This window comes from Pelobates fuscus, chromosome 13 (assembly GCF_036172605.1).
Source record: "Pelobates fuscus isolate aPelFus1 chromosome 13, aPelFus1.pri, whole genome shotgun sequence".
In the NCBI taxonomy this organism is placed as follows: domain Eukaryota; kingdom Metazoa; phylum Chordata; class Amphibia; order Anura; family Pelobatidae; genus Pelobates; species Pelobates fuscus.
The window spans coordinates 96,044,309-96,058,149 of record NC_086329.1 but is presented as its reverse complement, the minus strand read 5'-3'; the positions used below and the strand labels follow the sequence as shown (position 1 = coordinate 96,058,149).

The 13,841-nt window shown below is 44.0% G+C and overlaps 1 protein-coding gene across 2 annotated transcripts in view; it reads left to right on the top strand.

Annotated features, from left to right (window-relative positions):
- Positions 1 to 1,098: 1,098 nt before the first annotated feature.
- Positions 1,099 to 13,841, top strand: part of PRUNE1 (prune exopolyphosphatase 1) — a 40,721-nt gene continuing 27,978 nt past the window's right edge. Inside the window, exon 1 of one of the 2 annotated variants that reach the window (XM_063439856.1) lies at positions 1,099 to 1,195. In XM_063439856.1, coding sequence (XP_063295926.1) covers positions 1,157 to 1,195 — 39 coding nt within the window. In that variant the 5' untranslated portion in view covers positions 1,099 to 1,156. The remainder of the gene's footprint in view (positions 1,196 to 13,841) is intronic. The other variant, XM_063439855.1, reaches the window with a different exon arrangement.

Genomic DNA, 13,841 nt, shown 5'->3' with positions numbered 1-13,841 from the left:
TGTGTGTATGGTAGCAGTGTGTGTGTGTATGGGGGCAGTTTGTGTGTGTGTGTATGGGAGCAGTGTGTGTGTGTATCGGGGCAGTGTGTATGGGGCAGTGTGTGTGTGTGAATTGGGGCAGTATCTGTGTGTGTGTGGGAGCAGTGTGTGTGTGTCGGGAGCAGTGTCTGTGTGTATGGGGGCAGTGTCTGTGTGTGGGGGGGCAGTGTGTGTGTGTATATGGGGCAGTGTGTGTGTGTATTGGGGCAGTGTCTGTGTGTGGGGGGGCAGTGTGTGTGTGTGTATTGGGGCAGTGTGTGTGTGAATGGGGCAGTGTCTGTGTGTGTATCGGGAGCAGTGTGTGTGTGTATGGGGCAGTTTCTGTGTGTGTGAATGGGGGCAGTGTCTGTGTGTGTGTGTATGGGAGCAGTGTGTGTGTATCGGGAGCAGTGTGTGTGTGTATGGGGGGCAGTGTCTGTGTGTGTGAATGGGGGCAGTGTCTGTGTGTGTATGGGAGCAGTGTGTGTGTATCGGAAGCAGTGTGTGTGTGTGTATGGGGGCAGTGTCTGTGTGTGTGTATGGGGGCAGTGTCTGTGTGTGTGTATGGGGGCAGTGTCTGTGTGTGTGAATGGGGGCAGTGTCTGTGTGTGTGTATGGGGGCAGTGTCTGTGTGTGTGTATGGGGGCAGTGTCTGTGTGTGTGAATGGGGGCAGTGTCTGTGTGTGTGTGTGGGGGGGGGGGGGGGGGGGGTGTACTCCAGGTTTCAAATATTGAGGAGCACATTAGCTTGAGTGAATACGGTATATATTTATATATAACCAAATTGGTAACAAAACAAAACAGCTGCATTAGAGCATTTCTCCAATTTCAATTCACTCCAGTTCACTGTTCAGTAATCAAAGCTCATGGAATGGTTTTAGTGCAATGTAGACTATTTCCATGATCCTTTGTTTTATAATAAAACCCTCAGTCAGGCCTGCAGTGCTGGAAGGGTTAAATAGTCATGCCACGTGATGTGTTCAGCCCCATGCTCCTTCCATGACACATGGCTGAGGGTTGTGCTGGAAGGGACTACAACTCCCGGCATGCACTGCGCTGGGCGGCTACGTCATCATGCTGTCAGAGTGAGCTGCTGGCTGTGTACAGAGTGTCAGTGAGTGCAGGAGGAGCTGGGGGCATGGAGCACTTTCTGCAGGGCTGCAAGGCCGCCTTACAGGTACCAAGACTGGGGATCAATGTGTGTATTGTGTTAGATACAGGCACCCTGCATTAATGGACTGCTTGGTGTGTTTAACCCACTGGGTGCTGGAGGGAACTAGGTACTCTGACACTGGGGTAGGGGTATTAACACTGTGTGTGCTGGGGTATTAACACTGTGTGTGCTGGGGTAGGGGTATTAACACTGTGTGTGCTGGGGTAGGGGTATTAACACTGTGTGCTGGGGTATTAACACTGTGTGTGCTGGGGTAGGGGTATTAACACTGTGTGTGCTGGGGTATTAACACTGTGTGTGCTGGGGTATTAACACTGTGTGTGCTGGGGTATTAACACTGTGTGTGCTGGGGTATTAACACTGTGTGTGCTGGGGTATTAACACTGTGTGTGCTGGGGTATTAACACTGTGTGTGCTGGGGTATTAACACTGTGTGTGCTGGGGTATTAACACTGTGTGTGCTGGGGTATTAACACTGTGTGCTGGGATAGGGGTATTAACACTGTGTGTGCTGGGATAGGGGTATTAACACTGTGTGTGCTGGGATAGGGGTATTAACACTGTGTGTGCTAGGGTAGGGGTATTAACACTGTGTGTGCTGGGGTAGGGGTATTAACACTGTGTGTGCTGGGGTAGGGGTATTAACACTGTGTGTGCTGGGGTAGGGGTATTAACACTGTGTGTGCTGGGGTAGGGGTATTAACACTGTGTGTGCTGGGGTAGGGGTATTAACACTGTGTGTGCTGGGGTAGGGGTATTAACACTGTGTGTGCTGGGGTAGGGGTATTAACACTGTGTGTGCTGGGGTAGGGGTATTAACACTGTGTGTGCTGGGGTAGGGGTATTAACACTGTGTGTGCTGGGGTAGGGGTATTAACACTGTGTGTGCTGGGGTAGGGGTATTAACACTGTGTGTGCTGGGGTAGGGGTATTAACACTGTGTGTGCTGGGGTAGGGGTATTAACACTGTGTGTGCTGGGGTAGGGGTATTAACACTGTGTGTGCTGGGGTAGGGGTATTAACACTGTGTGTGCTGGGGTAGGGGTATTAACACTGTGTGTGCTGGGGTAGTGGTATTAACACTCTGTGTGCTGGGGTAGTGGTATTAACACTGTGTGCTGGGGAAGTGGTATTGACACTGTGTGCTGGGGTAGTGGTATTGACACTGTGCTGGGGTAGTGGTATTGACACTGTGTGCTGGGGTAGTGGTATTGACACTGTGTGCTGGGGTAGTGGTATTGACACTGTGTGCTGGGGTAGTGGTATTGACACTGTGTGCTGGGGTAGTGGTATTAACACTGTGTGTGCTGGGGTAGTGGTATTGACACTCTGTGTGCTGGGGTAGTGGTGGTATTGACACTCTGTGTGCTGGGGTAGTGGTATTGACACTCTGTGTGCTGGGGTAGTGGTATTGACACTCTGTGTGCTGGGGTAGTGGTATTGACACTCTGTGTGCTGGGGTAGTGGTATTGACACTGTGTGCTGGGGTAGTGGTATTGACACTGTGTGCTGGGGTAGTGGTATTGACACTGTGTGCTGGGGTAGTGGTATTGACACTGTGTGCTGGGGTAGTGGTATTGACACTGTGTGCTGGGGTAGTGGTATTGACACTGTGTGCTGGGGTAGTGGTATTGACACTCTGTGTGCTGGGGTAGTGGTATTGACACTCTGTGTGCTGGGGTAGTGGTATTGACACTCTGTGTGCTGGGGTAGTGGTATTGACACTGTGTGCTGGGGTAGTGGTATTGACACTGTGCTGGGGTAGTGGTATTGACACTGTGTGCTGGGGTAGTGGTATTGACACTGTGTGCTGGGGTAGTGGTATTGACACTGTGTGCTGGGGTAGTGGTATTGACACTGTGTGCTGGGGTAGTGGTATTGACACTGTGTGCTGGGGTAGTGGTATTAACACTGTGTGTGCTGGGGTAGTGGTATTGACACTCTGTGTGCTGGGGTAGTGGTGGTATTGACACTCTGTGTGCTGGGGTAGTGGTGGTATTGACACTCTGTGTGCTGGGGTAGTGGTATTGACACTCTGTGTGCTGGGGTAGTGGTATTGACACTCTGTGTGCTGGGGTAGTGGTATTGACACTCTGTGTGCTGGGGTAGTGGTATTGACACTCTGTGTGCTGGGGTAGTGGTATTGACACTCTGTGTGCTGGGGTAGTGGTATTGACACTGTGTGCTGGGGTAGTGGTATTGACACTGTGTGCTGGGGTAGTGGTATTGACACTGTGTGCTGGGGTAGTGGTATTGACACTGTGTGCTGGGGTAGTGGTATTGACACTGTGTGCTGGGGTAGTGGTATTGACACTCTGTGTGCTGGGGTAGTGGTATTGACACTCTGTGTGCTGGGGTAGTGGTATTGACACTCTGTGTGCTGGGGTAGTGGTATTGACACTGTGTGCTGGGGTAGTGGTATTGACACTGTGTGCTGGGGTAGTGGTATTGACACTCTGTGTGCTGGGCTCTCTGACACTGGGGTAGTGGTATTGACACTCTGTGCTGGGGTAGTGGTATTGACACTATGCGCTGGGCTCTCTGACACTGGGGTAGTGGTATTGACACTATGCGCTGGGCTCTCTGACACTGGGGTAGTGGTATTGACACTATGCGCTGGGCTCTCTGACACTGGGGTAGTGGTATTGACACTATGCGCTGGGCTCTCTGACACTGGGGTAGTGGTATTGACACTCTGTGTGCTGGGGTAGTGGTATTAACACTATGCGCTGGGCTCTCTGACACTGGGGTAGTGGTAATAACACTATTTGCTGACCAAGGTACTCAATACAACTTCCATGGTCTTTGGCCCACTGTAAGGTTGGTAAAAACTCATTTGACTGCTACATTAGGGGGAGGGGGGCAGGGGCACTATTGTTATTATTTTGTTGTTGCCGTTTAGAAGTAGCAGGACATCCCCATAGAGACCCCCCAGCTAGGAAAGGGTTACTGTGCGCAATCTATGTGTACACATTCCATAGCAGTCATTGTAAGTCCTGCCAAAGCTGCTATTACTGTATCAGAGTTCATTTCAGAGCAACCATTGCAGAATTTAGCTAATTGAATCAAGGAAAGGTGTGTGTGTGTGTGTGTGTGTGTGTGTGTTATAGAAATCAGGCATAGGAGTGAAATAACCAACCCCAATAAGCCATGTTCCTGCTGCATCAAGGGGCATGGTGAGGGATCTCTACAGCCCCCCACTTCATCTCAATAAACTTGTTATGGGGTCTGGAGGTACTCGGCACTGTTTTACTTGGGTTGTCCTCATCGTGCCCGTCTGCTTTGCTGTTTTTCCCGCCTCCGTGTTAATACCCCTGTTTTTTCCCCACCTCCGTGTTAATACCCCTGTTTTTTCCCCACCTCCGTGTTAATACCCCTGTTTTTTCCCACCTCCGTGTTAATACCCCTGTTTTTTCCCACCTCCGTGTTAATACCCCTGTTTTTTCCCACCTCCGTGTTAATACCCCTGTTTTTTCCCACCTCCGTGTTAATACCCCTGTTTTTTCCCACCTCCGTGTTAATACCCCTGTTTTTTCCCACCTCCGTGTTAATACCCCTGTTTTTTCCCACCTCGGCCCTGGCACTTGTGAGGAAGATTCTCCCTTTGGTGTCTGTGAAAGTTTTATTGTATCAGCCAATGGACAGCCAATCAGTCGCTGCGCGTTGCCAGGCATGCACTAGAACCATTTGCTCCACCGGACCCCATAAGAACGTTATTAAGATGGGGCTGGAGTTTTAAATTAGAAGCAGTCACCTCAATTTTAATTCTTAGTAAAGTGGTGGTGCCCCTTCCGGGGTCTTCGCATATTTTCCAAAGAACCTACAAGGTGACGTGCACGCTTGCTGTGAGTTGATCTCCTGGGGCAGTTGCAAATGCTAGACTTACTTATCTAAATCTGAGGCTCATCCTTGTGAGTTCCACCATCTTTCTTTTATGGGGACCTTAATCTGCCTGAAGCTCATGTCCCCGTACATGCACAAAGAAAATGCCTTTTCCCACAGCCGACACGCAGCGGCTACTGGAAATTGATAAAAGTTGACGTTGAAGCTCTGTCTTTTCTCAACTTTTGACAGCTTTGGACTTGACCGTGAAACCTCTATTGTGATATGATATCTTTTTAATTGAGTTGAAATGCTAATTAAATTCCAATGCTGTCAACATAAGTAGTGTATCTTTATAAAATACTCAGACATGTCTGAGCTGCTGTATTACTTATTGCAAACAAAGGAGGGATCCGCACTCTCATCACTTGTAGACCTCGGTGCACTGTACCTAGGGCTTGCAAATCCCCATTCCATATAGTGAAAACAATGTAGTCCGGGCACTCGGGGTCTTTTTTTCAAACAGCAGTTTTATTGGAGGAACACGGCAACGTTTCGATCCACACTCGGATCTTTGTCAAGCTGAGTGATTTTAAATGTCACTCTACGTCAAGATCCCTGACATAGCCTTAGATTGTTTGTCAGTTTAGTTTGAGGAACAAACCCATGAATGGTTGTCTTTATTGTAGCTGTGCTCTCCTGCAATACAGTCATTTGATTAAACTAATAAGCGGTTATCATGTCCAGTCTCAGAGGCACGTTCTAGCCACACATACACACACACAAATTTCTCACCCAACATGAGGCCTCACACAATGACTTGTTTTATTCGGCTGTAGAAACGTTCCTTATCTGTGGGTGCCGACAAGCGGACGCTGTGTCCATGTCACAGTTTCTTTCCTGGGCTTATTTGAACTTCATGTCTACTGCTATGTTACTGAGAAATATATCAATGTCTTTCTATAGGAGTATAGATGTGCGCATAGCAAGGCTTCTGTGTCAGCCATTTAAATTTTATATATTTTTTTTCACTACATTTTCCAGAAAATGCGTGTCATTGAATTTGGAGAGCCTTCACACACTTTTTCCGCATTACATATTTTGTGTTGGTTTTGCCTAGTACATATTGCAAGAGTCCTCTTGGCAATAACGTTTTTTTTGTTGTTGTTGTTGTTGTTGTTTATATTCAAATGAACATTGTAATCGAAAGATTGTGTTTTCTACCCTTTTCTTTTAAGGCATTTGTACCCTGTTGCTATGAATGGGTTTATGTGTGTATGTGTATAATATTTATATATGGTTTTTAAGTTTATTTATTTTAAAGACACTAAAATAATCAAAGAAGGAGTAGCAAATATAAAAGCCCAAAGTCAGTGTGTAAACTTGCAAAGGTAGCAGCCAAATCCATTAGAGGAATCTTTTTGTCCTTTTCTATAGGGTTACTGAATCCAAAGTGCTTGGGAACCGTATAGATATACAAAGAAAAAGCCAATAGTGCAATATGTTCCAATATTATGTGGCACTTTTAAAGTGCAAATCGTATATTGTCCTACTCACATTTTATAGAGCCAAGACCAGCTCTAGTATGATGGAAGTACACTGGTATAATCCCTACTTGTAGAATATGTGTAGTCAGCAGCGCAATTTTCACAGCGGTATAGGGACCACGAGCCAAACAATGACAACAATAGTGCTCACTGTGTACACTAAACCAGTAGTAATAAATAAATGTACTCACATTTAATTGAGCAGACACACTGCTCAATGAATAAGGCGTGTGTGGTATATGGTCCCTATACCGCTGGGAGCCGACAGGACTGATCCTTCGGTTTGCTTTTTGTTTTTAAGGCCTGACAATATGTTTCACGGTTAGTTACTAAAGTGAGAATTGTCGGCAGTCTGTAGCGAATTTAAATTTTAAGGTGAAAAGTTGCCAAACTGGAAGCCTAGTTGTAACTTGAAGAGCATTAACATTTTGTTATTTTAACCTTGAATTTCAAATTCACTTTAAATTCCTGACCGTTCTCACTGTCTCTCAGTGACTAACCCTTTTAAAGCCTTGGATCTATTGACACGCAAATCCAAAATTCACACCTAAAAAAGGCTCAACTCAACGCCACTATAGAACTTAAAGGGACACTATAGACACCAAAACAACTGTAGCTTAATGAAATAGTTTTGGTGTATAGAACATGCCCCTGCAGCCTCACTGCTCAATCCTTTGCCATTTAGGAGTTAAATAACTTTGTTTATGAACCCTAGTCACATCTCCCTGCATGTGACTTGCACAGTCTTCCTAAACACTTCCTGTAAAGAGTCATCTACAGTTTATCCTTTCTTCATTGCAAGTTCTGTTTAATTAAGATTTTCTTATCCCCTGCTATGTTCATAGCTTGCTAGACCCTGCAAGAGCCTCCTGTATGTGATTAAAGTTCAATTTAGAGATTGAGATACAATTATTTAAGGTAAATTACATCTCTTTGAAAGTGAAACCAGTTTTTTTCATGCAGGCTCTGTCAATCAGAGCCAGGGGAGGTGTGGCTAGGGCTGCATAAACAGAAACAAAGTGACTTAACTCCTAAATGGCAGAAAACTGAGCAGTGAAACCTGAGAGGCATAATCTATACACTAAAACTGCTTCATTAAGCTAAAGTTGTTTAGGTGACTATAGTATTCCTTTAACCCCTTAAGGACACATGACATGTGTGACATGTCATGATTTCTTTTTATTCCAGAAGTTTGGTCCTTAAGGGGTTAAATAGATTAAATAGACAGAGATTGGCAAAGAGGGTTTTTAATGCATTTAATTGATTATTAATTAAAATGTATGCAAGTAAAATGAAATAAAAATACACTGGCAGCAGGAAGTGTCGTTACTAGTCGGAGACTCTCATTTTCACGTCCCCAGTGTGATTATATGTCTTCTTAGCCACATTTTTAGTTTAGAAATACCATTTAACCCCTTAATGTCCTTATGTGTGACATGTCATGATTCCCTTTTATTCCAGAAGTTTGGTCCTTAAGGGGTAGTTTTCCAATAAGTTTTACTTACTTGGAATCAAATGCTGAGCAAAGCTTCCGACGCTGCTTTCCACACCTACTCCTGATAACACGACCGCTGACTCGCGTCCAATCAGAAGCCTTTGATTGGACCTTTTACCCAGCTCAGCGCATGCACGCGCTCTCTGCCTGCAAGAGGAGGGGGAATGTAGAGGAAGATGGCCAAACAAATGTAAACAACGGGAATGGGAGGTGGGAGAGCTGTATTGAGGGAACACTCAAGAATCCCCTTGCATTCTTGGCCTGTAAGGGGATAATCACATTACGTCTGTCGGCAGTGCAACGTTTCCGGCTGCCAGTGTCACGTGTGCTTGGGGTCAACTTGCCCAAGGCCCACACGTATTAATTACTCTGGATGTGCAGTGATTCAAGCTGAGTCATGGTGGTTAGAGAAACCCTTTAAACCGTTACGCCACATATCCTAGTTGGCATTCTGTTTTCTGGTGTTTAAATTAAACCGTTTTGTGGCGTAAGGCAAGGTTGCAGACAATTTTGGTGATAGGCTGCAGACCTTACATACATGCAAATAAGGTGAAATTGAGGCACTATCTAAAATATCTCTATTAATCAAACTCTCTCTATCACAATCTCTTTCTCGCACATCCTAATCCTGCCCGTGTATAACCAACGTCTTGGAACAGTGTTTTAAGGAATACTGCGGTATTCGGAATACAAACATGTATTCCTAATGCTGTAGTGTCCCCTGTCCTATTTAGGAGTCCTCCCTCCCGTGATGGTTTGAAAGGCAAGTATTCCTTTTCTCTCCTTGCCGCACTGGGCTTGCCATGGCTGTTACCTGGCTGAGATCAACAAGATTGATTGATCTCAGCCAATCTAATCCTTCCCCATAGGAAAGCCTTGGGAGCCCAGTGTGCATGCGCGACAAACCGCTGCTCTGTGCCAATTATATACTCTATAGTAGCAGCATTAGATTAAGAACAGCCTGACTCGGTTCTCACAGGGGGAAGCGCCTTTGGTGGCTGTTAGGAAGACGCTCATTAGATGTGTGTTTAACCCTGCGTTGGAAAATTTACCGAAGTAACTAAAGGGCCACTGTAGATGAGGTAGTCATTGTGCCTTTAGTAGTTTTATAAGGACTGGAAATAATTATATACTTTGAATTGGTCTCCAGAAGTCCATTTAGAAGAACCCAGGTGTATTGTTATTGTCCTCTCCCCCCAGTCATGCTAAATTTGCGTGGGGTTAATCCCTCAAACCTTGCTTTTCGTAAGGTGGAAATGAAAAGGAACCTGAATGTTATTGCATTATGGAATGTTATACAAGTTGACTCGCAGTGCGTCCTGCTTTGAGGTATTATCTTGCACTGTATTTTTTGTTTGTTTGTTTGTTTCGCAATCCACACACATGTATAACATTTGTTCATGTGATGCTAGTTGGTCAGGTAAGAAATTGGGTCATAGCTTTGTCCTGAGGCAGCTGCAGGTTTCCCAGCCCCCAAAATGTGATATTTTGTATGGCTTAAATTAGCATTCTAAGGTTAAAATCAAACATATTTTATTCTGACCGTTGGGGAAGCCTCCATCTCCCCCTAAAAAAAAAAAATTTGAAAATGGAAAAAAATGAATTAAAAATAAATCCAATTAGGTTAACTGCAGTCTGGCACCGAGATAGTTCCCTCTCAGCCGCTACGTTACCTTTTTGTAGAATCATCAGGGAATCTAGAACATGCGCAGCAGTCGCTGTGCTCCGTCAATCAGAAGTTAAATTCCGTCACCGCTCCACTAGATACATGCTCACGGCAAAACGTATATATTTTACATCGTCAGACGAAAGGGACGTGACTGCACCATAACCACTACATCACAAATTAGAGGCTTAGGTGCATAGAGTGTTACATCATTCTGTAATGTTTTATGGAAGCAATCATTGCTTTCACTCATGAAGCCAGGTGCAGAGCATCAAACCCGTTAACAGGCCCTTTTCTGATTATAATCCGTTTATAACTCCTATGTACGAACAAATATTCCTCCTAACGGCCAATCACCATTAAATATCCATATTTAACATTGCCAGTAGAGGCGAACTTTGGAAAATGATTTGCTAGAATAGTCCAGGAGTCATGAACCCTTTTCCAATTGGCTCAGGGGGAACTGCTACAGATGGTCAAGGTTTTTAACCCCTTAAGGACACATGACGGAAATATTCCGTCCTGATTCCCTTTTATTTCAGAAGTTGTGTCCTTAAGGGGGGTAAAGGTGCATTCCAAACACACAAAGCAGTGATGTGGTTTGTTTCTCTGTTCTAAACGAAGGCCGATTCACCTCCTATTACATTGGAGTTAGTGGGCTTAGAATTTAATACTGTAGTCTTCTAAAAATACTTTGTCCCTTCCACACATAGCTCTTGGTACAAACCCACTGGCATCTCATGATAACATTTGTGTTCTGTAAAAGATGCATCATTGACGCATCACGGACGCCAGTCTCTTTTCAGCCTAATTTAAAAAATAAATGCACAAATTAAATTAAAATGTGCCTGTGTCCACTGGTAGAAAGGCTTGGATCTAATTAATATCCCATTTAGTCGGAGATGTTCCTCGGCAATATAATATTTTCCAAGTATAAATGGATCCCTTCTCTAAACAGAACGTTCTTTTCAGAACTCTGACAGCCCCAGAAAATAAGTGGTCGGTCTCATTAATTTTCCGTGTCCTTTTGGCTTTTAAGCTACCATGCAAATATTGTTTTTTCCTAAACAAATGGGCCGTGCAATTTATTAACTTCCAGCATATGGTGTTTTTGTCTATTCTCTCTCAAAGCGTGATGTCTTCGGACGACCCGCTATAAATGAGTTATTCTCCTGAACCTTGTGTAAGCACATTATTTTTCAAATTCAGCTGCTGTCGTTCTTTATTGTCCCTAGTATCCAGGAAACTGAAACCGTACACAGGTGTTTTTAGGAAGTCCTCTTCCCACCTGGGTTCAAAGTGTGTGTGAGGCCGTCGTTGGCCACCTGCATTAGGAATAAACCAATTTGCTCCACGTGAATTATGCGGAGAGAGCTGCATTATTATGTCTGTTGAAAGCGGTAGGATTCAGTAGATCCCTTTTTGTTCTGTTGCTACTGTTCCTCTCATGGTACATATAAGCTTATGTAAAAATAAAAAAAATTAAATTAAAACGTGTCCCTAGGGTCCAGTGGGGCTGCTGTCATCTCCCTGCTCAGCGCTCTCTCGCCTACTAGGCATGTGAGGTGACACTCCAGCCCCTCTGTATGGTGCCCTCTCATTCCCAGGGTAAGTAGTCAAACGTTTAAGAATGATTTGAAAACTTCTCTGGGATCCATTAGGTGCCTGTTGCCACCTCCTCTGCAACATAGGCCTGAGCTAAGCCCAGTGGTGCAGGGAGGCATTCAGGGTTCAATGAGCTGACACTGCACACCGGGGCTTCTCTCGGTCTTCTGGGTTTACAGGAGGCTGCGGCTGGCAGAGCGTTCTGAATGAATGTGAATATTTACCCTGGGAGAGCGCATGGGCAATCCTGGCACCATAACCACAACATCAGGCTGTAGTGGTTATGGTGCTTGGAGTGATTTTTTTATTTTTTTTTATTTTTTACGTCTACACAGGGTTATCTCTTAAAGTGAGAATTCAACGTGAATTTCATATTTAAGGCCAGAGCTGCTGAACAAAAGGCATATCTGATTTTTGTACTTTGGCTAATTTCTAATTCCATTTGAAATTCCTTTTTGCAGTCGGTCGTGAATTCTCACTTTACTGAATAACCCCGAGGGCTTTAGAGTCCATTGTCGCACTACAAGACTCGTGTTTCAGTCATGTGTCTTATAAAAGAAAACTGCATCAGGGTATTCACCAAAGTATTGTTGGAACTCAAAAATTCACCTTAAATATGTCAAATAACTCCAATGAAAATGTAGCAGAAAGAGATTTTTTTTTTTTTTGCAAAAAGTAATTTTACTATTTTTTTTTTTTTCTTTAATTGTATGACTGTAATGTTTTAAAGACTGGAGAGTAAAGAAGGAGAAAGACCTGGGTGGCTGGGCAATTGGGATCACAGTCCAGGGTAATTTGTGTTACAAGTTTGTAAATGGAGGTTTCTTGATGGCTTCCTTTATGGCTTTATCAGAACGACGTATAGCTAAGTGCTAGGTTTATTTGTTTTTGTGAATGTAGCTTAGATTCTGTTTGGGCAGCTATGTGCGTTGGAGCTGATTGTGGCTTTATCACACTAATTACGCCTATATTACCAGTAGCCTTGGAACTGTTTACAGTGCGTATATGAGGATCTATAAAAGGGACCCTTTGCTTTTCGGGGAATTACGTCATTGAATGAAACCATGAAAATAGGTTCTAATTTATGGTAAACCAGTTTAGTCCTACGTACCTCCAACAATGACATCACATTAAGAGGGACACCGTTTGGCGAGGTAAGGGGATGGGCCGGTGACACGAACCGCTTCACTGGTGCTTCCCAAAAAAAGCAGACTCGCTCAATATGGGGGAGGGTCCCCACAAAGAATGGCAGGACTGCCAGGCTCTCTGTACGGTCCTGTTGCCCTGAGCGAAGGGAGTGCGGAGATCTAAGGATGCGCTTTGCTTTCTTTACAGCAGGACACCAGTGAATGTGGGGACAGGACCCTAAAATAGGAACTGTCCCACTAAAATCACAAAAAGGCACTCATTACATTGAGAAGAGAGAAAGAAACACCGGGGGTTATGTGTAAAATGTGCCGTGGTCTAAAGTACTAACGGTGGGGCAGTCACCATGGAAACCAGTGGAACTAGCACGCACATTCCATTGGTAACTCCTTCCCTTTCCATGTTTCCATGTATTTATTTAAAGACTAACACTGAAATACTGTATTTACTCGCATCTAATGCACACTTTTTTTTTCTTTTCTTTTTTTTGGAAAATAAAGTTTCCAAAATTTGAATGCGCATTAGATTCAAGAACGTATTTCATTCGGGGCAAATTTCGAAGATTTTTCGTCGAATCGCATTTCAGTGAATTACATTCTGGCGCATTCACACAGGTTAATCTCGTTCCTGAAAGAGGGCTTAAGAAAGCACAGACTTAACATGTAACACTAAGATAGAAACGCCATCAATGTTACTTTGCTATATGGCAATAAACACTTTCATTGTTGCACAATGTTGTATAGTAGTATTTTCTTCTATAAATGTGCTTTATATTTGCCAGCAAAAAAAGTTTCTAGCCTCCAGGTTTCAAAAATTGAGGTGCGCATTAGATTGGAGTAATTACCCATGGCCTTATTTTGCATGTGTATGCGGGATGTATCTTAGATTTGTATGTAGTAATTATGAATTGTATGGTCTTTCAGGCTTGTTCTGGTGAGTTTAAATTTAAAAATATGACAAACAGTTTTTATATGCAGTGATTTAGAATAAACAACTGTAAAATTGAAAGATTCTTTTCAAAATCTTCGCTGACGAAGTTAGTTATGGTGTTGGGATTGAGTTGTAACCATTTCACAGAGCCCTGCATATGTTATGAAGCACGCAGCAAAGATTTCAAGGAACCGTAAAGGCAGAAAATATTAACCACATTATCAGTGTTACAGCTCATTCATTTGTCTTGCTGTCAAGGGTGTTTTAGTAAGGAGAGCAAAGTGTCGCTGCGTACCTGGTTTTTTTTTTTTTTTTTTGTTTGTTTTTTTTGGTTTTGTTTTTTGACGATGGTTTTCCAGTGCATTCCATTGGGTTCGGATCAGCTTGGATCACCTGCAAGTGCCCATGCTTATTCCAAAGAAGCCCATTAGGCTGGCT